At 46.6% G+C, this 24,817-nt stretch overlaps 1 protein-coding gene across 2 annotated transcripts in view; it reads right to left on the bottom strand.

The window, feature by feature from the left end:
• The window catches only part of PIK3CG (phosphatidylinositol-4,5-bisphosphate 3-kinase catalytic subunit gamma), a 195,691-nt gene that overhangs the window by 71,162 nt on the left and 99,712 nt on the right, over positions 1-24,817 (bottom strand). For both annotated transcript variants that reach the window (XR_015310129.1, XM_086967135.1), the window contains exons 4-5: positions 13,019-13,244; positions 10,417-10,520 (exon numbers count right to left, since the gene is read on the bottom strand). Coding sequence is in view for 1 of the 2 variants with exons in the window: in XM_086967135.1 (XP_086823261.1) it covers positions 10,417-10,520; positions 13,019-13,244 (330 nt within the window). In the remaining variant the exon portion in view is untranslated. The remainder of the gene's footprint in view (positions 1-10,416; positions 10,521-13,018; positions 13,245-24,817) is intronic.

The following is a 24,817-nucleotide window of genomic DNA, read 5'->3' as shown; positions in this document are numbered from 1 at the left end:
TAACTAACAACATATATCAAGTCTGTAATGAAGACATTAAGCATATCATAGGTGGTGGGTTGTCCTCAGGTGTAAGCGAAGAATCTTACTCTTTGGATCAATTAATCAAGCCCCGTAGGTCAAGAGCAAATGGTAGCTCACAGCTTCTAACTGTTAAGAGAGTAACAATGTTAAGAATCGAAATGCAGTACATCAAGGAGACCAATGGGACCTCTGGGGGATAAGAAAAAGTAAGGGTAGTGAGATGTGAAAAGTCACAGCGGTACTCACGTGGTTTCTGCGAGGGGAGCGCTCTAGACATACCCTCCTCTGCTTGCCTGTATCGGGAATGAGCAGAGGCGAGCACCCGTTTTTTAAAGTACTGGTGATGGGCATGGTTGCTGTCAGGTGTGGTATAAGAGGCCGCAGTTGAGGAGTGGTTACCAAATGGCCAATAGAGTGGCACGAGCGAGGGCCTACGGTCCAATCGGAGCAAGCCTTTCATACACGTGTGTTACAGTGTTTGTTTCACAGTGTCAGCCATCTTAGAGTGTGTTGTGGCCATTACAGACAATTCTCAAAGGAATGGTGATACTAAAGGGCATCATCTTAAAATTTATAATGACCCATGTATATATTCTGTATTTCAATAAAAGGAATAACACAATGGTCAAGGCTTTTCTATGAAGGCGTAGGGATGGTGCGTACAATCGCTGATTGGCCCGCTGTAGTGGGCCTGCTAATGTGTCTGCGTACTGGACAGGATGAATACAGCACCCTCCCTATTAGGGTGCTAAAAAGAGGGGCTGCCTGTCTGAGCGTGCATAGTCGCTAACCGGCCCCCTGTTGTGTGTCTGCTAGTGTACCCAAGTAAACGGCGTGCCGAATACGGCCGCCACCATATTATAGTGTGACGAAAGGGGCGGTTGTCTCTGTGTTGTCCCCACTCATTCCTGGCACTTATGTCAAATTCATTGGAACCTAGGAAAGGGAACATTAGTTTAAAGTTCTTAAAGATAATCTGGCACTAGGGATGGTTAGTGGGAGCACCAGCTGGATGTATTGGTATGCTCGCACTCCCCGTGCAAAAATGTATTAATCGATGGCTGCTCAGAGTATGCTGAAGAAGTGAGACACCAGAGGTTTCAAGAAAGCAAGTTTGCTCCTGTTGCCTGAGGATATGCGAATACAGAGGCCGCTGGCCCCGTTTATTTAATTAAGTCCAGAGCCCACTGAGTTTGTGGGATCACGTTCAGCCATTTTAGTCTGTGTGCCAGCCGCCGGAGTTTTAAGAGAGCACGCTGTGCCCCTCACATAAGATATACCAAGAACAGTCAAAAGGGTCGGTTTCCAGTACCTGCTAATCGTTTTTTTGAGATAAAGGACAATTGAGGAGGAGATTATTAATTTCTCTAGTTCCAACTCTATACAAATCCTTACCAGGACGGCAATAAATATGGCTGCCTACTACGAATAAACACCTGTACTTGGACATACAGGTCACCGTGTACGGAAGACGTGGTTAACCATTTTGGCAATTCCTTGAGACAATCTTGAGAAGGCGATACACAATCATTGCTCTTTAGTCCTGATGAAGACCCCACGGGGATGCTTTTCATACTCACACGTGTTCTAAGGAGTCGAAATGTCGACGTGCATATGACAAGCGTTGTTGCTCAACCAGACTATCACAGCTAAGCGGATAGATCACAGGTCTTGTTAGGGGTTTTCCAATGATGACATGACCCTGTGCTAACTATCTATGTTGTACATGTATTATTGGTTATGTATATTTTGTATTGTGATATATGTAAAATACCATTGTATTCACTTCACTTGTGTTTTACCATTGTGTAAAAACTACTTTTGGTAGTTATGTTCATTGTGTATTTGTCCTGGTTTGGATCACTAAATCCTTAAACAAATATAATTTTTCAATATAACAATTGACCACACTCAATTTAGTTGAGTTGTTTGCTTTTCAAAGAATCAGTGTTGTGACTTATTGTATCATTGACTGAAGTCCTACCTTTTGCGAGGACAAAGTAAGAAATGTTTTAAGTTCATTTCGTGGTAGAACCACTGCTCGTATAACGTACCTATCCCCGGGTTCTGCACGTGACTGGGTTACCCCATTGGTTTTCTCAATATGATAGACTCAGGCACACACTCTAGCACTATGATGCTAAGGTGTGTGCCTGGCACACGCAGCTGAAATCAGCGCTGATGCTAGGGAGAGGGGAAGAAGCAGCTGCATCTCTGTAGATATGGCTTTTTCCTGTTCCCTCCCTGTCAAGCAACGCAGCACAGCATTTTGGGCTTCTGCACTGCATTCCATGATTCTTTTGAGAATCTGGGTCTGAGTGTGGGCAGGGTGAAAGGCAAAGTCAGAAAGTCGCCTCCTTTCGGGGGGCAACTTTCAGGAGATCTGGGCTGCTGCAAATGGTGGTTCTAAATCAGGGCTTGCACATACACCACCAGTTCTCTTTCTATTTTTAATCCAGAGGCACTAGCATGCAAAGAGTGAACCCTTGGATGGGGTGTCCGCATATAATCCCACCTACTAAGGGAGGAATTTCACCAGGAACAGACAATCTCAAGGAAAGGTAGATTTTGAGTCCAATCTTTGAGCGAGAATGGCACTTGAGCTCCTCCTCCTTCTGATAACATTCACACCATGTACACCTCCTGCCTCCAAGGCATGGTGATTCTTTGCAGTTCTGGAAGAATTCCATAAGATCCCTAGAGCACGTGATTCCGAGGGCCATCAGCAGGGGTGTAACACAGGCCACTGCAGCCCCTGCGGTGCACGGGTACCGACAACCCTTGATTATCTGTGAGATATAGGAGACTCAGGAGACCCTCATCATATTCTGCAGGGGGTGCATACAATTGCATTATACCACTGGTCATCAAAACAAGTAGTCCATATGTGCCATGGGTAAAAAAGTTCACTCATGAGAACCTACAGTTCTTTCATAAGGGGTTGCCTTATTATAACTTTAAATAATAATATTTCTCCTCTCCTACGTTTGCATATTTCAAACGATTTATGAGTTGAACATTGAGACATGTTGAAAAGCGAGATGCCCATCCAAATGCTCCCCTTCTCCATCCCCTACAGCCGTGGTTCCCACACTGTGCGCCGCAGCACCCCGGTGCGCCGCTATGAGGTGCCAGGGGCGCCGCGCTCACAATGTGGGAAAGTCCACTTAGTGTCAGCTGTAGTGCAAATTACGTGTCCCCTGCATAATCTGAGTACATAGTTTGGCCCGAGAGAACTGGCACTTCTAATTGGACGCCTTGATGGGCCTTGGAATGGCTCGCCGCCGCCTCCTGATTAAAGAGTCTCCTGTAACGAGAGCGGGCTCGGACCACCACAGCTACGTACAAGAAATGCAGAGAACAGGTCTGCCTGATAGACGGTGATCGAGTTTGCATCGAATGACTGTCGAACAAGGCAGTGGTTAAAAAAAATGTTAAATGAAGTGCAGTTGCCCTGAGGTAGGAAGGCCCACCGATGGCTCTCACTGCTGAGAACAAAGTGCCAGGTTATCTCGGGAGACCATCATCTCGGGCCCCGCCAGTTTCTCTTGCATTTTAGATTACAGGTCACTTTAGAAAGTTCAAAGTTTCTTTTTTACAGCACTCACTCTTTGTAAGCGCTCCTTTTGTTGTGTTACGAAGACACAGGAATATATTATCACCGCGAGATGTACACTTCCTTACCGATTATTAACCACGTTCTTCGTATGTGCGGAAGGGGAGCATGCTTCTGACTAGTAAACGTGTAATTGCAGTCAAGAGCCCCCCCACCCCCACCACAATTTAGAACGGCAACAGTTCTTGTTTTTGGATCTAGTTCGGGCAATATGGAAACCCAGCCTCCACCCCTAACCAGGTAAGCTATGCTAATGCAAGGAACCATCCTGTGCTTAATTTGTAAAATATGCAGTGCCAAGGCCCATGTGCTTAGAAGTCCATGGCTGGTTCTACTGAAAGTCAGGGTACCAAATAGAAAGGCTGTGTAGTCTGTTTTACACTCGAATCACCAACATTATTTTTACTGTAAATTTTACAGGAAAAATAATGCTGGTGATACAGGAGTAAAACGGAGGTTGTGCTGAAGATCAGCATGGTGCTTGATTAATAATTTGACTGTGAAAAGGCGGGCTCCAGGGAGCGAGTAAAAGTTTAAAAGCACAAATCGTACTTATGCAGAAGAGGGACAATTAGTAAAGTAAACACTTTCCGCAAATGCCAACATAGATTCTAATCTAGGCAAATCACTTAATCTCGCCAGTGCTGTTAAAAAATGAATGATTATAATACCTTCATTGCATCCCAATTACTTTAGGTAACTGACGAGGTCGTGCTTACACCCCCCCCCAGCCCACCGGTAAACAAGCACTGGAAATGCAATAGGTCTCGCAGCATTAGAGTTAGTGCTTTTAGATTTGTTTATGGGTTTTTTTTGTAAATCTTTAGCATTTTTGTTTCCTGTAGCCAATGCTAAAGAATTACAAATAAAAAAAGCCATAAACAAATCTAAAAGCTCTAACTCAAATGCTCCGAGACCTATTGCACTGTGTGAGGGTGAGGGGTTGAGGGGTTGAGGGTGAGTGAGGGTGAGGGTGAGTGAGGGTGAGTGAGAGTGAGGGTGAGTGAGGGTGAAGGTGGGTGAGGGTGAGTGAGGGTGAGTGAGTGAGGGTGAGTGAGGGGTTGAGGGAGAGTGAGGGTGGGTGAGTGAGAGTGAGGGTGAGTGAGAGTGAGGGTGAGTGAGGGTGAGTGAGTGAGGGTGAGGGTGAGTGAGGGTGAGGGTGAGTGAGGGTGAGGGTGAGTGAGTGTGAGTTAGGGTGAGGGGTTGAGGGTGGGTGAGGGTGAGGGGTTGAGGGTGAGTGAGGGTGAGTGAGGGTGAGGGGTTGAGGGTGAGTGAGAGTGAGGGTGAGTGAGAGTGAGGGTGGGTGAGGGTGAGTGAGGGTGAGGGGTTGAGGGTGAGTGAGGGTGAGGGCGAGTGAGGTGTTGAGGGTGAGTGAGGGTGATGCTGAGGGGTTGAGGGTGAGTGAGGGTGAGGGGTTGAGGGTGAGTGAGGGTGAGGGATTGAGGGTGAGTGAGGGTGAGTGAGGGTGAGGGGTTGAGGGTGAGTGAGGGTGAGGGGTTGAGGGTGAGTGAGGGTGAGGGATTGAGGGTGAGTGAGGGTGAGGGGTTGAGGGTGAGTGAGGGTGAGGGATTGAGGATGAGTGAGGGTGAGGGGTTGAGGGTGAGTGAGGGTGAGGGGTTGAGGTTGAGTGAGTGAGTGAGGGTGAGTGAGGGTGAGGGGTTGAGGGTGAGTGAGGGTGAGGGGTTGAGGGTGAGTGAGTGAGGGTGAGTGAGGGTGAGGGGTTGAGGTGTTGAGGGTGAGTGAGGGTGATTGAGGGTGAGGGGTTGAGGGTGAGTGAGTGAGGGTGAGTGAGGGTGAGTGAGTGAGGGTGAGGGGTTGAGGGTGAGTGAGGGTGAGGGTGAGTGAGGGTGAGGGTGAGTGAGGGTGAGGATGAGTGAGGGTGAGTGATGGTGAGGGTGAGTGAGGGTGAGTGAGGGTGAGGGGTTGAGGGTGAGGGTGAGTGAGGGTGAGTGAGGGTGAGGATGAGTGAGGGTGAGTGATGGTGAGGGTGAGTGAGGGTGAGTGACGGTGAGGGTGAGTGAGGGTGAGGGTGAGTGAGGGTGAGGGTGAGTGAGGGTGAGGGTGAGGGGTTGAGGTTGAGGGTGGGTGAGGGGTTGAGGGTGAGTGAGTGTGAGGGGGTGAGGGTGAGGGTGAGGGGGTGAGGGGTTGAGGGTGAGTGAGGGTGAGGGGTTGAGGGTGAGTGAGGATGAGTGAGAGTGAGGGGTTGAGGGTGAGGGGTTGAGGGTGAGGGGTTGAGGGTGAGTGAGGGTGAGGGTGAGTGAGGGTGGCTACGGTATGGGATGTCTCATATTAAAATTACGTGTGACCTGTGAAAACGTGAGTGAGATACCGGCATGCCATGTTCTCTTGTACAAGCGCATTCGGGTGTTCAACAATGCCATAGTGGGCCGGTTCATGGCTACGTGTTGTGTCATAAAAATAGTGCAAATGCTGATGTTTAAAAACGTCAAAGCCAAAGGAAAGTGCGATTTAATTTTAAAATCAAATAAGTAGAAAAAAATATATAATTAACAGCCATTAGGTTTAACACAGAACCAATGCAAGGAAAGGTGTATTTTAAAAGGAGAATAATGATGTTAAAAATCGAACACAACACATAAGGAGGTCCAAGCCCAACGAGCGTGTAATACAAAATAGCAGGTAGCCAAGCAAAACTATCAAAAGTCTATTGTCATTTAAATGAACCCCGGCTGATGCTAGAAAATGGCCAGGTGCTCGTGCTGTGATTTAGCGCTGGTATTGAGTTCCATGCTGAAAAAATCAGGGCGAATGGCGCACGCAGTGCACAAGACCACGTGACCATTCGAGTTGATTTTGCTTCCGCTGAACTACATAATCTACTCCAGAAGCAGAACTCGGACCAGCGGCGGCTCGTGACAGCCTGGGTTACAAAATCGTGCCAAAAGTCCTCCTAGTGACCAGAAAACTGCACAAGGGGATGCCAAATCTCTTGAGCGCCAGTTTACATTTCTGGTGCTTCACAGGGGAAAAATTGCAGCACGCGGCGATTGGCAGAATTTGGCACCCCACATTTCAAGAGTAACGCATGGTAGGCCAAATTTCACCAATTTTGTGAGCGGAATTAAATTTGCCACCTGGGACTAGTGAAAACCAAATTTTGTAATGCACTGATCACTGTCAGCTAGTGATTATGATCACCAACTGTTTTGGGCTGACATTGCAATTATCCCTTGATTGTCATTTTCATAATGTATGTGTAACCTTGAGTCATGGATTTACTGCCGTATTTTTTACTCTATTATTTTGGGTAAAATAAACAAAAAAGAAGCCGGAGGGAAGAGAGGGGAGGGGGGAGGAGAGCGAAAGGATCGGAGACACGGCGACACGGTGGGTAAAATAAACAAAAAAGAAGCCGGAGGGAAGAGAGGGGAGGGGGGAGGAGAAATGCGACACGGCGGGAAGGGGTTATGCTGTAACGCACTTTATAACTAGCCAAAATGCAGGTAGTATGTTCTGAGTGATGACCTTCTGTTATGGTTCACTGTTGCATTCCCCTTCGTGCTAGCTGCTTTCTGGTCATAGCGGGAGCTCATCACATTGGTTTCTTTCAGGGGACCCCTACAAATGCTGGGGCTCCCCTGTTTGCTCATGTGCAGCTGCACATTGTAAGAAAATGAACGGAGGCTATACATTTAAACTCTAGGGCATGTACAAATGTTGATGACTTTATCGGGAAATGTGCTCAGATATTGGAGCACGTGATCATGGAAGTGATTTGGCATCTCTTTTGCAACTGTGGGAGGGGCAGTGAAGTTCATTCCAAGCGCGTGTTTCCTGGTGACTCAAAGGGAAAGTGATAGTGGATTTTTCTTAGTTACGGTCACTGGAAGTAGCATTTGAGAGCATTCTTTCTGACTTGCAGTTAGAGCGGCCGTAATACAGTAACAGGAAGGTAAGATAGAACCTCCTTTGTGTTTTAAACGGCACAATCTTGACGCAACATGCTACTGCTTGCAAATTCTTTTATTGATGATTTTTCTGTTCTATGTAAACTACGTGGTGCTTTTTATTTTTTGTAAAGTTTCTTTATCCAAGTTCGTGTTTTAACTTCTTAATCTGTGTACCAAACCTGTTTTTCACTAGCGCCTGAGCCGACGTTAGATTGGTTTTAATGGTCGCATACACTTAGTGATTTACTGCCGTATTTTTTACTCTATTATTTTGGGTAAAATAAACAAAAAAGAAGCCGGAGGGAAGAGAGGGGAGGGGGGAGGAGAGCGAAAGGATCGGAGACACGGCGACACGGCGGGTAAAATAAACAAAAAAAAAGCCGGAGGGAAGAGAGGGGAGGGGGGAGGAGAAATGCGACACGGCGGGAAGGGGAGGGGGCGGAGCGGCAGGCAGGCAGGCAGGGGAGGAGAGTAGGAGGAGGAGGGGGGAGGAGAGTAGACACGGCGGGAGGGGGCGGAGCGGGTAAACAAAGACTGACATGCACGCGCCCGTGACTTTTAAGGTCAATGCGCATGCGCATAAGCTTAATGCGCATGCGCATTGACCTAAAAAGTCACGGGCACTGCAAGGAATCGCCACGATTCCTTGCAGTGTAGATAAAGAGTGGATAACTCGCAATACTCTCGCCTTGCTCGATGCGCATGCGCATCGACAGGCGAGACCTAAAAATGGTGGGGAGCCACTGCCAACTGCCAATTAGGTCAAGGGAGCCAAGGGTCAAAAAAGTTTAAGAACCACTGCCCTACAGTATAACAGAAATATACTGGGCGGAAGTGCACAAAGGTCAAGCTGCACAGGCATTACTGTAAAGATATCTTCAGTAAACACTCATTGCTGCTCATGGCTGACCACATTAGCCTGTCAATCTTCATTCTGGGTATATTAAAATCAATGGACACGCGCTGGTAGGCATGTATGGGGCAGGCTTCTGTTGTAAGTCATTCTTTATTCATGAGATAACCAGGCGGCCGTCTCAATTGACCTTAGGAACACATAATCTGCCTCTGTGCATGAAGCTCGAGTTCAAAGCCTCCTCCGGTGTCCTGCAAGGTCGCGTCAGATAGACAGGGTGGTGTACGAAGAGGCAGATGAGGACGTGCATACCTAGGAGGAGATCTGCCCTGATATTGTAACAAGGAGTGTGCAGCAGCACACTTTGGGCCTGATGTACAAACCTATTTTGAAGGAGCAAACGCTGCAATTTGGAAGTAGTTGAATTTCCGACCATAAAACAGGCTTTTGCTATGGATTAAGCCCATTTTAGGAGTCCTAAACTTGTGATGAATCGTAAAATGGGATTGTGAATTGGTATGTGATGCATCAATGTTTTGCAACCATAATGCGTTTGCACGACACAAAAAAATTACCAATCCTCGAGTTGGGTTGGTAATGCATTTGCAAGCATTCCCCCAGGGGCCCCTTCCCCTTTGTGAATTGAAAAATAAAGTTTGTTGAGGAGTACGAAGTGGAGGAAGAGACCACAGCCAACTCTCAAACAAACATTAAAGAAAAGGAAACTTTTTTAAATAAACCCCATTTCCTTTAAGGATAACAGGCTGCATTTTAAAAAAAAAGTTTACTAGTTTATATGGGTTGACAGAAATGATGGTCTACTGATCCCAGTGGCGGAATCCAATTGGAGTAAATTGCGATCCACTTCGAATGGGAATTTTACAAACCGACCTATTAGTACATAGATCGGGTCACAAAATTCAATACCAGTTGCAAAAATACTGTTTGCAATTTGCTGCCTTTAATTTGCAACCAGTGTTTTCCTCATCAGGCTCTTTGTTCTTGGGATAGATACCACTGTGAAGAAGGCTCCCTTTTTGTGCTATTGGGCGGCGATATTTGTTGTTCGTAACAAAACCAGTAGTTTTTAAGGAAGAGCCAGTTTCGTTACTTGCGAGAGAATTACAAGGCAATTGCCTGTAAAAATGAATTCACACAATACCACAAACAGAATTCACAAGTTCCATTTTTAAGTCCTGAGAGAAAACATGTTTGGGATGGAGATTTAGGGAATGAGCTGCTTTTTCTGAACACCTGCGGTTTATTTCAAATACCCAGCATTCCAGCCGAACTGCAGAACTACCTGAAGCCACAGGGTAAGCGATGGACCAATGGCTGACTCGAGGGCTGCATTAATCACAGGGGCTCATTCACCATAGCGGAGAAGTGTGGCTCAATGGTTAGAGTGGAAGACCCTGATGCAGAGGTCTAGCCCGGGACCAGGGTTCAATGCCCCGCCTCGGCGGGTCTTGGGCTCAAAAATTCCACGGACCTGATAATTCTCTCCTCGGTGCCTATTCCAATCATGGAGTCCCACTCTGCAACTCTGGGCAATAGCTTTCTTAATCTCCACAACGGCCCCCACAACGCTAAGGATGCCTGGCCTCCACCTTGGGGGTGCCCAGGAGTGGACGCCTCACAGGGAAAGCCAGGATGGGTTCCACAGCGGTATTCGTACAAGCGCCTTGAGACCCTTGCGGGTGAGTAGTGCGCTATACAAGTATCAATTTACTATTACTTACTATTACTATTACCATGTGTTGAAGCGTTTTTACTTCTATCTGGAAATACTTTAAACTCTCACTGTCAAGGTGGCAAATGTCTGCACAAGAGGGGCTCTCATCTTTTCCTCCATTCTTGACTTGCAGATGACAAAGTTCACATAGTTGAACTGGATGATGTTGAGTTAGATTATGATTTCACTGTGTCATCGGCACTATAACTAAATGCACTTAGCACTAGGTGTTCGCTAAGATGTAATGGGTGTAATACGTTCAAAAAGCCATACTCACTATAAGTGCTCCTGCTCTCATTCCGGGGTCGTAGGGCACTCTGAAGCTTTCGGGCAGGAGGGAGCCCTGCAATTTCTCAAGCTTCTGCCTGAGCTGAGTTATTACTGGAAAGAGAAACATACACGTACAGTTAGGACGGTCACAAGAGAGATGAAAGATGGTGAAGATGCCAAGAAAAAACAATTCTGAACCAATTATTTTTTAGTTGTTCAACTTAATAACTTAAAAACGAAATTATTTGATGGCATGCCTTAGTGTGTGTGCGTTCATTGACTAGGGTTTTTCCTAGTGTTTCGGTCCTGAAGAAAGCACTGTGACTCAAACCGCACTTGTATTTGGCGGAAACGTGTCAACCTAACACTAGGATGAGAGAGATCACTAATTTCTCACTACACATCAACTACCAGTGTGTTTAACCCTACCAAAGGAATCCACAATTAAAATATTTCCTCTAAGGGTGGATATCCTGAAAGTAGTTTTGAACCTAACTCACAAATTCACCACGCCACAAAAAGAAACCAGCTCCGCAGTAGTCAGGTATCATAGCACACCTAAGATGAATTTGACATCTTAGGTGGGAACCCAATGATGAAGCATGCCACCAACTACATTGGTGGGTTCTTTTAAAAAACCTAATGGTTTGAATGAGACATGAGTGAAAGACATGTACGACAGTACATTGGGATGGTAGTAAACTCGTTTTTATTTGTTTGACAAAAGAAATACAAAACATAACATGCAGATATTGAGCACTCCAATAAAACAGCCCAAATCGTTACGATCATACTGTTCATCCGGGCATGAGTGCTGAAGCACAGCAGAAGAAGGTGACTGAACCAAACCCTCACTCCATTACAAAGTCTTTATAACATGCGGGTTTGTGTCTATCTTTCTGCATGTATGTACCTTACATCATCATGAACAATCTCCTCTTAATTACGAGGTTTTAATGTAACTTTGTTCATATTCCAAAGTCAACATTCACTGGTATCTATCAGACTAGGAAGAACTCGTTCAATACATACCGGAGTTGAAAACTTGGACATCTCCCTTGCCACTTGGCCAGGTTCCTAATCCATCACCCCACAACCATGTCTCCTAAATCATTCTTCTTGCACACATTTTCATAAGCACTCTGGATATTCTTCCTTACATCATTCACACTGGACAAACAAGATACATTACATCACAACAGTCTATCCACTCTCTTTTAATATTGGAACCAGGTACACAACCCGTCAAAAGTGCAAATGGTAATAAACCAGTCGACACACTGGACCTAGATTTTCGCCCACAGCATATCCTGCACCACTGTCTTCCAAGTGAACTGATTAACAAGCGCTAACTTTAGCCGATCTTTTAAAATGCAGCTGGAAAACTCTACTAAACCATTGATACTGAGATGGTACAAATATGTTTTAATGTGTTTGATGCCATGCGTATATAAGAATGTTTTCATGACCGTAGAAACCAATTGATTCCAAAGTCAGTTATTATCTCATTGAAAAACCCTTCCGTCATTTAATTCTTCTGCATAAACTGGGTTACAGGCTTGGTGCAGACGTTTTTCACAAAACTTCAGCCCACTTTGACTAAAATCTATTAGCAAAATAGTATACTTTGACTTGTCACCAAAAATACTTATGTGACTGGTTGTGTCTAAAGCTACTTGCGACCACAGAACAGTAGATGCATCTCTGGAAATAAAGGAAGAAAGGTGTGGTTACCTGGGACATGCCACTCAGTATACAAGGCCCACAAGCCCTCACCAAACACTCAATGGCTTTATCAACACCTGGCCACCAAAAATCCTCAAGTACTCAACGTTTCATGACACGAATTCCAAGGTGGGCCTGAATCGCCAATGATAAGACTTTTCTCCTGAAAGAGGATGAAGCTACCTGCTGTCACAATCTGCACTATTAAGAAACCTCATATGTCAATCCGGAAGACATTTGTGCATATGGCTTGGCTTCCTGGCCAATTTTCTTGGGATTATGCCATGCTACCTAAGACATGGTTTGTTCCACCTATGTTTCATCATATTTTAAGGTTCCACATATTCTGAGTCCCACTTTTTCATCCTCTCTATTTCTTGCTATTGTTTTTTTCCTTTCCTTCCTCTGTTTTCGTTATTTTTTTTTACTGTGGAATTCTGTATCACTTGGTCTAATAGACATATTTTACCTTTCAACCTATATATCATTTTTCCTCTCTCCCTCAATTTTATATTTCCATTCATAATTCCCCTTAGTCCTTACTGTTCTTAAGTCCCAGGGTCACTTTCCAAATGGTAGTGAGGCTTCCATCAAATATCGAAGGCTGATTCTGTTTGCGGTAACATGAAGTCTAAATACAACCAAGTGCACTTGATTAAAACGCACCGTTAGAACAAAATTAGTATATGTGAAAATCCTTATGCATCAGTAGATTTGCTCGATTCATAAAATCTATTACATTTAAATTAAAAAAGTTAATAGAATAGGAAATGTGTACCCTGTTTTACAAATATATCTATGTCATTTTCATTAATTGAAATATGTACAGGTAAACTCTACTCTTTTTGGCCACTATACAGAGGTAAACCATAGTACATACATACCTTGGGAAGTGACGTCATACTTTTCAGCAGAGATAGATTTAATCTCCATGGTAACTTTGTGCAGCATTTCGGTAACTTGAACCTGCTTTGTGAAGTCCTGCAGCATGGCCTTTCCGCATCCTCTTAGATACGCTTCTAAGATTACAGCAAACCTTTGCTGATAGTGCTTGGACTGAGCAATCTCGCTTCTCAGAAACCAAAACAAGTAGTGGCCAATTCTTTTACTCTAAATTAAAAATAGAATCAGAAAAAACATCAGCAGTGATATCAATGTCATTCATCTCAGTCTCTTAAGGCTCCTCCCTTTCTAGTGTGCAGTTTTTATTGAGTTCCATTTTGTAAATCACTTACTACCCTTATATGGGATGCTGAAGTGCTTACCTAATTGGGTAGTATGCTACACCATGTAAGGGGTGTGAAAGTGTTATCTTTGTTTTGATCCTATGTGGGAAGTATTTCCATGTTGTGCGTGATAACCACTAAGGCGCTCTCATAGTGTTATGAGACTCAGCGCTTAGCAGCCTGATGGAGGAAGAAGTGTGTTAGAGAGGCATGCAGTTTATGAAGGTGAGTAACTAAACTTGAGAGAGTACCTCCTGCAAGGTACGTGGAGGTGCCCACCTCCAGGCTGAATCAGGAGCTCTCCTGCTGAAGTACTGTGCTGAAGAGGCCCCTTGGAAATTAGCCTCTACCCCACACTGCGGGGGCTGTGGGGGCCTATGTTACGCTCCTGAGTTTAGGGTTTCCAGTAAGCTGGCAGCTTTGAACAGCCCTGGAGGTCTCTTTCTGGTATTTCCTATCATCACAGTTCACTCACCTGGTTACTGCCCTGGGATGTCCATACCGAGATATTTTGTTTAAAATGTATGGTCCTGAGTAGGTTCAGTTTAAAGGAATGCATGGTTGAGACCAGGGCCGGTCTGTCCGTAGCGGGCACCAGGCGTTTCCCCTGTGGGCCGCCAGTGTTGGGGCCGGTTTTGGCGCCTGGGGGCGTTTTTTGTTTCTGGGGGCCAGCAATAGCAGTCCCCTGTAACAAAATCGGCTGAAACCGGCCCTAGCAAACAGCTCGGCCGCACCCCGTCCCCACCCCCCACCGGAAAGGTGGGGGGTTGGAGGCGGACGAGCAGTTTGCCAGGGCTGGTTTTGGTTCCCAGTCGGCGCTGGATGAGACACCTGCTGAGGCAGACTACTGTAACATCATCCCAGATCAGATTGCCATTGCGAGATACTTTGTTGCACTTATTTATCCTCGAACCTGTGCAATATCAGTAATTACACAATATGCCTTTCAATATTTTTTTTACATTAAGGTCAAGCCCCATAGTTAGCCCAATCCTGCAATGAAATGCAAAATACATGGAGAAATTAGTCACATCACAGATCACGGGCTCTACAAATTCTTCCCTGACTACTTTCACACCCTCTAGTTTTTTTTCCAACTGAAAATTCACCAGGGTTCTTTTCTTTAGACGTAGTCAGTATTAATTTAATATGGATATTAAAAGTGTTTGTCTTAAGTAGTCTGGCTCTATAAAGTGCCTAGATTAAATTTTTCTTTAAGAATTTTTAGTTTTAATACTCTACTGGACTAACGACTTAATGATAAGATGGCAAATTTCATATGCATGCATTAAAAAAATAAACAACAAAATAAAACACTTAGAGTACATGTTTTTCACGTGCAGGAAAAAAATGCATTTATAAGTATGGGCGCATGTTAAAACAAAGTGTAACAGCAAGGTGTGTCTAATCAACAAATAATTTTGAATTTGCGGCAATGCCATTTGCCATTCCTCCTGAAACAATGAGTAGGAAAAGTAACGTCCAATAGTGCACCTAAAAATCCTAGGTAGAAGGATGGAAGTATGCGTCGAGTACCGGCAGAGGGGGTAAGGGCAAAAACCTTTCCCTAAAGAAATCCTCAGAAAATGTTGTAATAAATGACAGATTTCCAGTCCATAATATTACAAACATTTGCTAAATGTTTTTGAATTTAAATATATATTCAAAGAGGGGTAAACCTGTGCCTAAGGAACGTCGTAGAAATGACTGGTAAATGTTAGCAGGCTACGTCAGTAATAATCATAAAAAAACATGATGGATTTAATAAGTAATTAACAGGAGAACTGGGGTTCTTTCTCCCATTGCTTTGTTTTCGAACATTATCACGAAATAACCCATTTTAAATCATATTAAGCCAGATGAGTGGTGAAAAACTCTTGAGGCCCAGTTACAGGGCCTCATGACCAATTCACAGGTCAGCCAGAAGCATTGTCTCTGACATAACTGGGGAAATATACAGAATGCTGGGATCCTGCATTTTTGGTAATTTCTGCCTCCCCTTCCTCTCCTGAATTCTATGGATAGCAATGAAAAAAGGAGAATTGAGGCTGGAATCTGCAGCAATATTCTATATTCTGATGAGTATAAGTCACCTGAATCTTTCCACCATAATATAGAGGAAAAAATATTGTGGGTCAAAAATATCGAGGCCTAAATATCAAGAACAAAATAATTGTGAAGTCAAACATAAATTGGTATGCATAGGTTTACATTACCTAGCTTAACAATATATACCTTGAAAATATACATATATTTTCAAGGCACCTAGATGAGGAGCTAAGAATAGTAAATATATACTTACAAGCACTTGCCTTCATTATCTTTTGGTTCTCGAAGTATAAGGCTCGATATTTTATTCCCACAGTATTTTCCCTCCATGTTTTCACATACAGTCTCTCCTGACATGGCACATGGTGTTTACTGTCAGCAGAATTCATTTAGAGCATTGCTGTTATCCAGATCTGTGCACCTGAAAGGTTTGCAAATGATATGAGGCTAAGGAAAAGGAATTAATGGGGCTGGCTATAAGGTTAGCTGTGTACCTCCATGACCGGATGAGTGTAAGGTAGGACTTCAGGCAATGGTGTCTTCAACTGAACTCATTCAACGTTACAGTTGAGTGTTGTCAGTATATTGTTGACTGCATTTTCTGAGGCTGGCATTGAGATACACAATACAAAATGCAAGCTGTTTGTTGAAAGCTATTTTATGCCATATTATCAAGGGAGAGAAAATGGTCTGACTACGAAAGAACATGAGAAAGTCAAGTAGCCTCCGAGAAACAACCAGGAAAGCTGCGAGGATTGTCAGTACCAAGGTCAAATAAAACATGGGCAAACCCAATAGATCTGGCCTTGGCATGAATGTGTAATGGTTATGTTTTAAAAATATTTTTTATTGTAAAAGAACTGACTTTTCAGTTGTGCCATGCATTTTACTATTATTATTTTTTTTTTACGGTGACAAGAAGAAATAGTTACTAAACCAAGTACTCATATTGCAACCAGCTACAATGTCATGATGTCACTTAAACACTTTATAACAGCAACTTTAAACATAACAGAAAATAAAATAAGACCTAACTGAGCATCTTTAGGACAAGCAAAATAATTAGATATTGTTAAAGATAATATACAAAACACGTTTAAACAGCACACTTTGAAAGAGCTACATCGTCGAAAAGAAAGGAACTATTTTGAAGCAGATGTGAACAAGGTACTCTTTGTGCAATCAGTCAAAGTAAAGGAAGCTAATGGGTAAAGTGGGCTGACCCATTGCCCTATGCTGTGGTGGAAGGAAGAAAAATATGAATGGCGATTCAACAGCCCAAAGAATGAAGCCTGCTGACCAAACTCACTGCTATGTATGTGTATCATGAATATTTTTTTGCAAAATAATATTTAGGGGGGAAGATGGCGGCTGGGTAGGAAGCTCAGTCTGAGAGCTCCCGGAGCACCCGTGATTCTGATGTAAACGCAACGATTGAAAGCACCCACAGAAGAAAAAGTTAATGGAGTACTATGAGAGTGAAAGCTAGAGACAGTAGATCCTCCTACCTTGAGTGCGGAGCCTTTTGAGATGGTGTGTTCCCTTGGTCTGGTTTTTTCCCCGTCTGGCTGTGGAGCACCGAGGGAAGTCCTGTGTCTGCCGCATGGTGAATTGCTGGATGCTGTAACGACTCTCCTGGGTGGAGAATGCCGCCTGAGGCTCAGGGAGACGCTCGCAGACACAGGTGAGAGCGGCGGATTTGGCGGATTTGGACGGGGCTCGGAGAGCTGCATCGGGGCGGGGGAGCAGTCGGACCTGTGGAGCGCCGCCGCGGAGGCAAAGTCGCGCTGCTGCCGTGCCTCCGGAAGACTGAGCTTTCAGTTCCGGGGCACGAGCGGTAGTGTCAGAGCAGACCTCCACCAGTACTCTGAGGCTCACAGCAGAGCGGAGTCAGCCTCGAACAGAGCGAGCTCAGAGAGGGTTACACGGAACAAGGAGACGAACAAAAAGACATGAGGGTGCTGGGTCATTGAAAGACCTAAAACTGAAACTCTCCGCAAACACGATGATATAGACTTAGACAAAACTAGTCTAACAGAGAAGATTTGGACACCTGACGAGGCAAACAGCACAACGTTAGAGAGTAGCATAAACAATAACATAAACAGCCAGCACATCGCTCAATCCTGCCACCCTGAGAACTTGAAATCTAAGACGCTTGCAAACTACCAGCCTATGAGTAAGTCTACAAAATTAACAAAGGAGGGCAAAGAGGAGGCACATCATAAGTTAGGGGAGAGCCTTGCCAAAAAAAATCAAGTGGGAACTAAGGAACTTTTAGAGCCCCAGCAAGCACAAAGTCAGGATAAACGAGTAGTATCTTTCTACAGCCTGCGCAACAGAAACGTCTTAAGGCAAGAGCAATACCCCAAAGGTATTTCACCAAGAGTGAGCAAAAAAAAGCAAAAAACCCTAGCAAAAGAATACATTAAGATCATCTCAGAGAAAGATAAATTGGCCCTCACAGAGATCTAAAATAAAACTGACTCCCTCATTAAGAACCTACTTTAAAGTTCAACAGCAGGGGTTGCAGCCAGAGTTTCAAGCTCCCATGCAAGCACAGTCCTCTTCAGAAACTCTGAGGGGAGAAAGAGAGGAGACTATCAAAACTACGGACATTTCTTCCTCGCAAAAAGCGAATCCTCGGACGCCCCCTCCCCAAATTGAAAAAATAGGATCAGGTAGCGCAAAGAAAGGGAGGAAAAACAAAAATAAGAAAAAGAACATGTTAGACCTGACATCCTTGGCGTGGTTTTTCCCCATCTTTTTGCCTCTGACTCATGTATTTTTTTTTTTTTTTTTTTTTATTTTTGAAAACCTTTATTAAGCTCTTTGCACAGTACAAATACGGGCCCACAACCACCCGGCCGGCCACCACAATTCTGAGCTTATTGGCAAATGATACGTCCACTCGGTAGCACGGCAGCACAGAAAAGCATACGGTCCTTGTTACAACAAATCGATGTGCTCCGAGTGGCAGGAGTCAGTGAGGTTAATTTTATGATTTTATATGTAAGGAGAGACAGAAATCGATACGGATCAGTGCACAGTACAGACAATCGCATGAGGAACGGGTGATGGCGAGCAGGAGAGACTACTAACACTAAGCACAACTAAGATGGCGGCACATTACTGCAACATCAGGATAGGACTACGCCGCAAGACGTGTCACCCAACACTGCCCATCCAACACCAGCACCCACCACTGACCCTAAGAAAACAATGAGATAGCAAAAAAGGGAAAAAGAAGGCACCATAGAAATAAAAACATATCAATGAGGACCCCCCACCCTACACGCATGCCGAGGCTATGGCCTACCCCCCCCCCAAGCTACGTGTCTGTCGCCCCAGAAGAACCCGAAATATAGAGACAAGAAAAAGAAGAGAAAGGATCCAGAAAATCACAAGTAATAGCATAATGAAAGGAGAACGGCGAGCAGGAGAGACTACTAGCACTAAAACAGATCTAAAATGGCGGCACGGTACTGCAACATCAGGATATGGTTACGCCGCAGGACGTGTCACCCAACCACTGCCCAACCACCACCAGTACCCACCACTGGCCCTAAAACACGAAAATAAAAAGGGGGAACAATAAAGGAAAAAGAAGGCACCATAGAAATAAAAACACATCAATAAGGACCCCCCACCCTACACGCATGCCGAGGCTATGGCCTACCCCCCCCCCAAGCTACGTGTCTGTCGCCCCGGAAAAACCCGAAATTTAGAGACATAAGAGAGAAAAGGAAGGTCAAGAAAATCACGGTTGAACCCAGGGAGAAAGGAAGAGTGCAATACCCTATTACTCCCAGGAAAGGAAAAGAGAGATTCGGAGGAGGGCCTATCAAGCATTTGCAATCCGAAGAACATATAAGCCCCTGGCCGCCCTTACCCCGACTCCAAGCCAATACAATACCAACGGTTAAATCCCCGGCAGTCCTTCAGCGTCCCAGCAACAGAAGAGAATCAGTCCTAACCCAAGAGGGTGCAGCCTCACCCCTGGCCCCTGCGGTGCGGTGGAACGGTACAGTCCGGCAGCACAACATAGCTCATGGAAGGTGGAAACAAACAAGGGGACCACTGCGAGGTAAAGAAGTCAGATAAGGCCGGAGGGGGGCCAGTAAAATATATCCAACACAAGCAAAACAGTTCCCTGGCCGCCCTTACCCCGACCCCAAGGCCCATACGATACCAATACTCAACACCCCCGGCAGTCCATCAGCGATCCAGCAGTCCAAAAACGGGAAACAGTCCTGATACAGGAGGGGGCGCCTCAACCCTGTCCCCTGCGAGGCGGTGGTACTGTACAACCCAGCTGCACGATAGTCCTCTTGAAAAATGGGAGCGGAGAACAGGACCACGGCTGAATAAGGGGACAAGCACCAAAGGCCATCCAAAACGCAGTCAGGTGGTCCGCAATCGTAGCTAAGGATCCATAGTCCCACGGTGGTTCACAAAGGGCAGCTGGTCCGCCCGGTAGTGGCCGTTCCAGGATAGAAAACGGAGGTCCGCCATGTGTCCTCAAGAAAGCCCCCAAGCGTGGTGTCTCGCGGCGTCGCTCAGGCCAGTTCACCACCTCAGAGAGTTTGCGCTCCTTGGGGGGTGCTGCCGCCCGCACCCCAGCAATGACCGGGCCGCGTGACCGCAGTGAGTCAGTGGCGACGTTGGCGAGGGAGCCATGAATTGCAGCTGTAGGATGTGGCGCAGTGTCCCGCACGTGGACAGACTGGGGGGCAGCAAGCAGGGTGGCATCCATCTGGGCCACCAATTCCCTGGTAACAGTACGCATGGCGGACCTGAGGTCGGCCAGGGCGCTCAGTACTTCTCTAAGTGACAAAGGCGCCTCAAAGGGCTGGGACGCAACCCCCTCCCGAGCCCGAACATGGCAGACGAGAGGCAGTCCCACTGGTCGCATTTCCTCACTCGCAGCGAGCAGACGAGTCCCCTGCCGGGTCGAGTTGCGGTGAAAAACAGACTGGGGGTGCTGGGGCTGCCTCCCCCACTCCGGCGCAGTCGTGAAGTGGCGCTGGCCGATGCACTCGTCGCACCGGCAGCCCGGGCTCACTGCTGTAGAATCCAGGGCAGAAAGATGGCGCTGACTACGGCGCCAAGGGAAACAATGTAGCGGAGGGCCCGTCCCGGGACTGAATTCCAGTTACCTTGTTACGCCGGTAGCGGCGGTGCCCAGGATCAAAGGCAGCGAGGTCGCGGAAATGCAAGCGCCGCCGGCGAGAGATAGGAACCAGCACCGTCCGTCCCACAATGGCCGCCGTCTTCACCATCCGGGCCGGCCGCCTCCGCAAACAAAGACCCAGGCTGTTCTATGCGGCGTCCGGAGGGGAGAGGCGTCCCGGAGCTTCAGCTGCCGGAATCGAGGAGCAAAACACACCGACGTGATCAGGCTCGCCTCCCGGTTCCGCCGCTGTAACGCAGTACACTGGTTGAGGGCAGGATAGTGCGGAAACCGGGAGGACAGCTACAGGGTCAGCGGAGCCGAGGAATCAGGCGGCCATCGCGGTCGCGAGCTAGGCTCCTCCCCCGACTCATGTATTTTTGATGCTGTGCTGGATTTCGTTTTTGCTGATTTAGATGTTTTGGACCCTCTGCCACTGCTGATCAGTGTCAGAGGGTAAGTGCTCCCTCTGTAAATTGTCATATTGATTGGGTATACCTGATTGGCATATCTGTATCACCATGAAGTCCCTAGTAAAGTGCACTGTGTGTGCCAGGGCTGGTGATGACAGATGCTACTAGTGGGCCTGCAGCGCAGATTGCGCCACCCACATGAGTAGCTCTAAAATGGTGTCTCAGGCCTGCCAGCGCAGGGCCTGTGTGCAGTCAGTGGACTGCCATGTCCGCCTGGCCAGTGTCCCCACTGGCTGGGCTTAACCCTCCCCTGACTGTGCACATCAGCCACCCCTATGGAAGGCTCAAGGTACCCCCCTGGGCAGGGTGCAGTGTATGGATAGGGTAGAGCATGTACTAGTGCAGGTAACATGCTCTGGTGGAGAGCAGCAGCCACTTTGTGTGCTCACTGCTGTAGGGCTGTAAGGCTCCCTAGGGTAACATGGGGAGGCTGGTCCCATTGGTTCCCATCCTATCTCCCTATAGGAACAAGATGGAACATCAATGAAAGATATCCCTGAACTCAGAATTAAATGACACATCTTTTAGTGAAGGTTGTTTTTGGATCCTGGGGTTGAGAATAGCACTTTTAGAAAGTGGCTGTTCTTTTGTATAAACCTTTCTGTGTGCCTGGGCCTGTGTGGGGAATGCCTGCGTGACAGGAGCTGCAGGGCCCCGGAGGGGGGTTGGAGTCAGCCCAGGGGTGAAAGGCGACATCTGTTGCCCGGGGAAGGGGAGGAAGAAGCGCCTGATAGTGCTGGGCTGTGTCTGCCTGACCACCGTGCTGGCTAACTCCCCTGCCGGCCCACTGTCACCTCTGGCCCTGAAGCTGTCAGGAAGAAGAACACCAGAAACATTCCAGAGCCAAGGACCCCCTTGCACAAAGGACTTCAAAGGCGTTCAGGGGTATAAGGGAAGGACCCCTTACTACAGAAGATTAGATTCTAAAATTCTACAATCAAGAAGGAACCTCTGCTGGAAGAAGGACGGCTGGAGAACTAAAGGAAGATTGCCTTGCTGTGTGCTCTAAGGTCTGACCTGTTCTGCTGTTGCAACTGAAAGCTGAGGAGGAGAAAGGGACTTTGCTGTGTGCTGTGACCCTGCCTACTTGAAACTGCCAAGACTCTGCTGTGTCTACAACTGAATCTCTAAGGGCCTGAGAAGAGCTGGCCTCCTGTTGGGAACCCAGGGCTAAAGGTTCCTAAAGCTTTGTCAGAAAACAGCTGCAAAATCGTGCTGTTGTGACCCGAGACGCGTGGTACTCGACTGCGGAGTGTAAGGAAGGGATCGGTGTGCTTATCGGCACATTTCCAGTGAGGGTTGGAGGCTTGTGGCGCCTCCCCTCGTGAAACCCGCTCCAACGTGGTGGGGAGGTCGAGAGGGGGGTCTATTCGTGACCAGCGCCCTTGAAAACCCTTTGCCGCCAAGTCACCGACGCGGCCCGGGGCCAGAAACACCCTACGTGAAGTGCCTTGCGTGGGGGAGCTGAAGCGCCAGAGACCGAAGGCGCCACGCTCCCATTGGTGGAGGGAGCCGAGCCCCCTCACTAACGCCGCAACGGGATTGGCCCGTGCGGCGCAGTGTCATCAGCGTGGTGGGCCGTGATTGGCCAAAGGAGCGGAGCGTCATTGTTTACCTGCCCGGGAGCCGCACTGCCATTGGCTGACTCCCGGGTGCTGTTGGAGGCTCGCCTGGAGAGCCGCGACGGGATTGGCTGCTTGGGCGGAGGCGGCTGGAAGAGCCGAAGAATCACCGCGATCACCGCCGGGCCCGGGAAGAAGTGACCTGACCTCGCCGAGGGATCTTATCAAGTGCTCCAGCCCCCGGCCTGCCGTCTCTGCTCCCCGCTGCTCTCTGAAGGACCAAGAGCGGGCGGAGAGCGTCCTGAGACCGGCCGGGCTGGAGCGGTACTGAGCATTCCCCCGCGAGGTGCCCCTGGGGGCCCAGTGTCACCGCGAGCACGGGGAAAGAAGTCCCCCCTCCTCCAAGTAACCGGGTGAGACGCGCTTGAAGTGCTTGTGGTCCCTGAGGCCAGGGGATCATGGTGGCATATTTTTAACAGTGGCATTGTTTGGACTGCTCGTTTTTAGAGCGCATCATTTCTCAATCAGTGGCATTATTTTTAATAACTGGTTGAAGGGACTTGGGACATTTGATGATATAAGAACTTCCTGAAATTACTAGCAACCATTAAGATTAAGTGCAACCTTCTCCTGAAAAAGTGATTATAGTATTACTGTTTTTTTTACTGCCTGAAACTAGATAAAGTTATATATTTTTATAAAAAATATACTTACCTGTGTGGTCTCAGTTTGTGGTGGATTGGGGATTATTGTGGTGTAAAGTGCAATTATTCTACACATTGCCTTGGGGATAAGCCTGCCAGCTCGCGCCAAGCTACCTAGAGGGAGAGCGGAGGTTATCTACTGTGTGTATTCCTTCACCCTGACTAGAAGCAAGGGTCCCTATTTGGTCTAAGGTACTTACCTCTGCCAACTAGAGAACCCCAGTTCTAACAGAACACATTAGAAACAAAGAGTCTGGAAGATATCTGGAAAACTAACAAGGGAAGCGGAGCAGCAGAAGGTACCGAAGTCCAGAAAGTACACATGGCGGAGGGGGGCACCGAGCCCTCTGTTGTAGTAGCGCATATAACAACAGAAGATGAGGACAAGGAAGAGGACGATGCAAGTTCGCTAGGGAGTCATAAAGAAACCCCGAAGAACCACACAGACGAACTCCTTGAGAAGATATGGGCAGAAATTAAAGAGAAATTCTCCATCTCAGAAGCGAAACAAGACAAAATCCAGGAAGTATGCGAAAAACTAGACAACAAGTTGAACGCTCTGGGAGACAGAGTCACGGCAGTGGAGAGTGAAGTTGTTGCCCTAGACAAAAGGGTTGAAAAGAATAGGAAGGAAATAAACTCCCTGAGGTTAGAAAATAAAATCATGAATGAAAAGATGGAGTCCTTAGAAAACCAGGCGAGAAAAAATAACATCAGGATTTTGAATGTTCCGGAGAACCAAGAGGGCAAAGACATTAAAACGTTTGTAGTGGCATTATTGGCAGAACATTTCCCATGGGCGGATAAAACAATACTGGAAGAAGATATACAGAGAGTACATAGAGACCCCTTTGGAAAGAACAAAGAGAGGAAAACCCCAAGGAAGATCTTAGTCAACTTCAAAACGTATGTGCTGAAAGATAGGATCCTGGGAGAGGCATTGAAAAAGGTAACTTACAACAAGGATAGTTGGACTTTTAGAATAAGGTCCGACATGTCAAAGGCCTCCCAGACCAGGCAATGGGAATTGGGAAATTTTATGTCAGAATTGCAACAACTAGGCGCCACGGTGCAGATGAAATTCCCACCATCGCTACGCATAATGTGGCGGAATAAAATGCGAAACATGAGAGAGCCAGAAGAGGTGAAAGCCCTCATAGACCTAATAAAAGATCAAATGCGTTCAGAGGAACCCCTGAACTAAGGGAACCCACGTAAAGAAATAGATCACAAAACAAACTCTTATGGAAAAAATATATATAAATTAAACACAATCAAGTGCAAAGTATAAAACACGAAGGTGCTTGGCAATCAAAAAATTCTTTTTAATTGTACAAAGGCAAGAATCACGGGGACGGGAAGCTAAAAGGGTTGCGAAGATAACCGAAGGAAAAGAAGATGGAGGCTTCCCCGGGGAGGGCTACTTTAAAACACAACCAAGAAAACATAAAAATTACACGACAAAGGGTGGGGAGCAAAATAGGGAAACAAACAAA

The sequence above is a fragment of the Lissotriton vulgaris genome, chromosome 1_1, assembly GCF_964263255.1.
Source record: "Lissotriton vulgaris chromosome 1_1, aLisVul1.2, whole genome shotgun sequence".
Classification (NCBI taxonomy): Eukaryota; Metazoa; Chordata; class Amphibia; order Caudata; family Salamandridae; genus Lissotriton; species Lissotriton vulgaris.
Note: the sequence above shows the minus strand (reverse complement) of the source record. Positions and strands in the feature narration are given on the sequence as shown.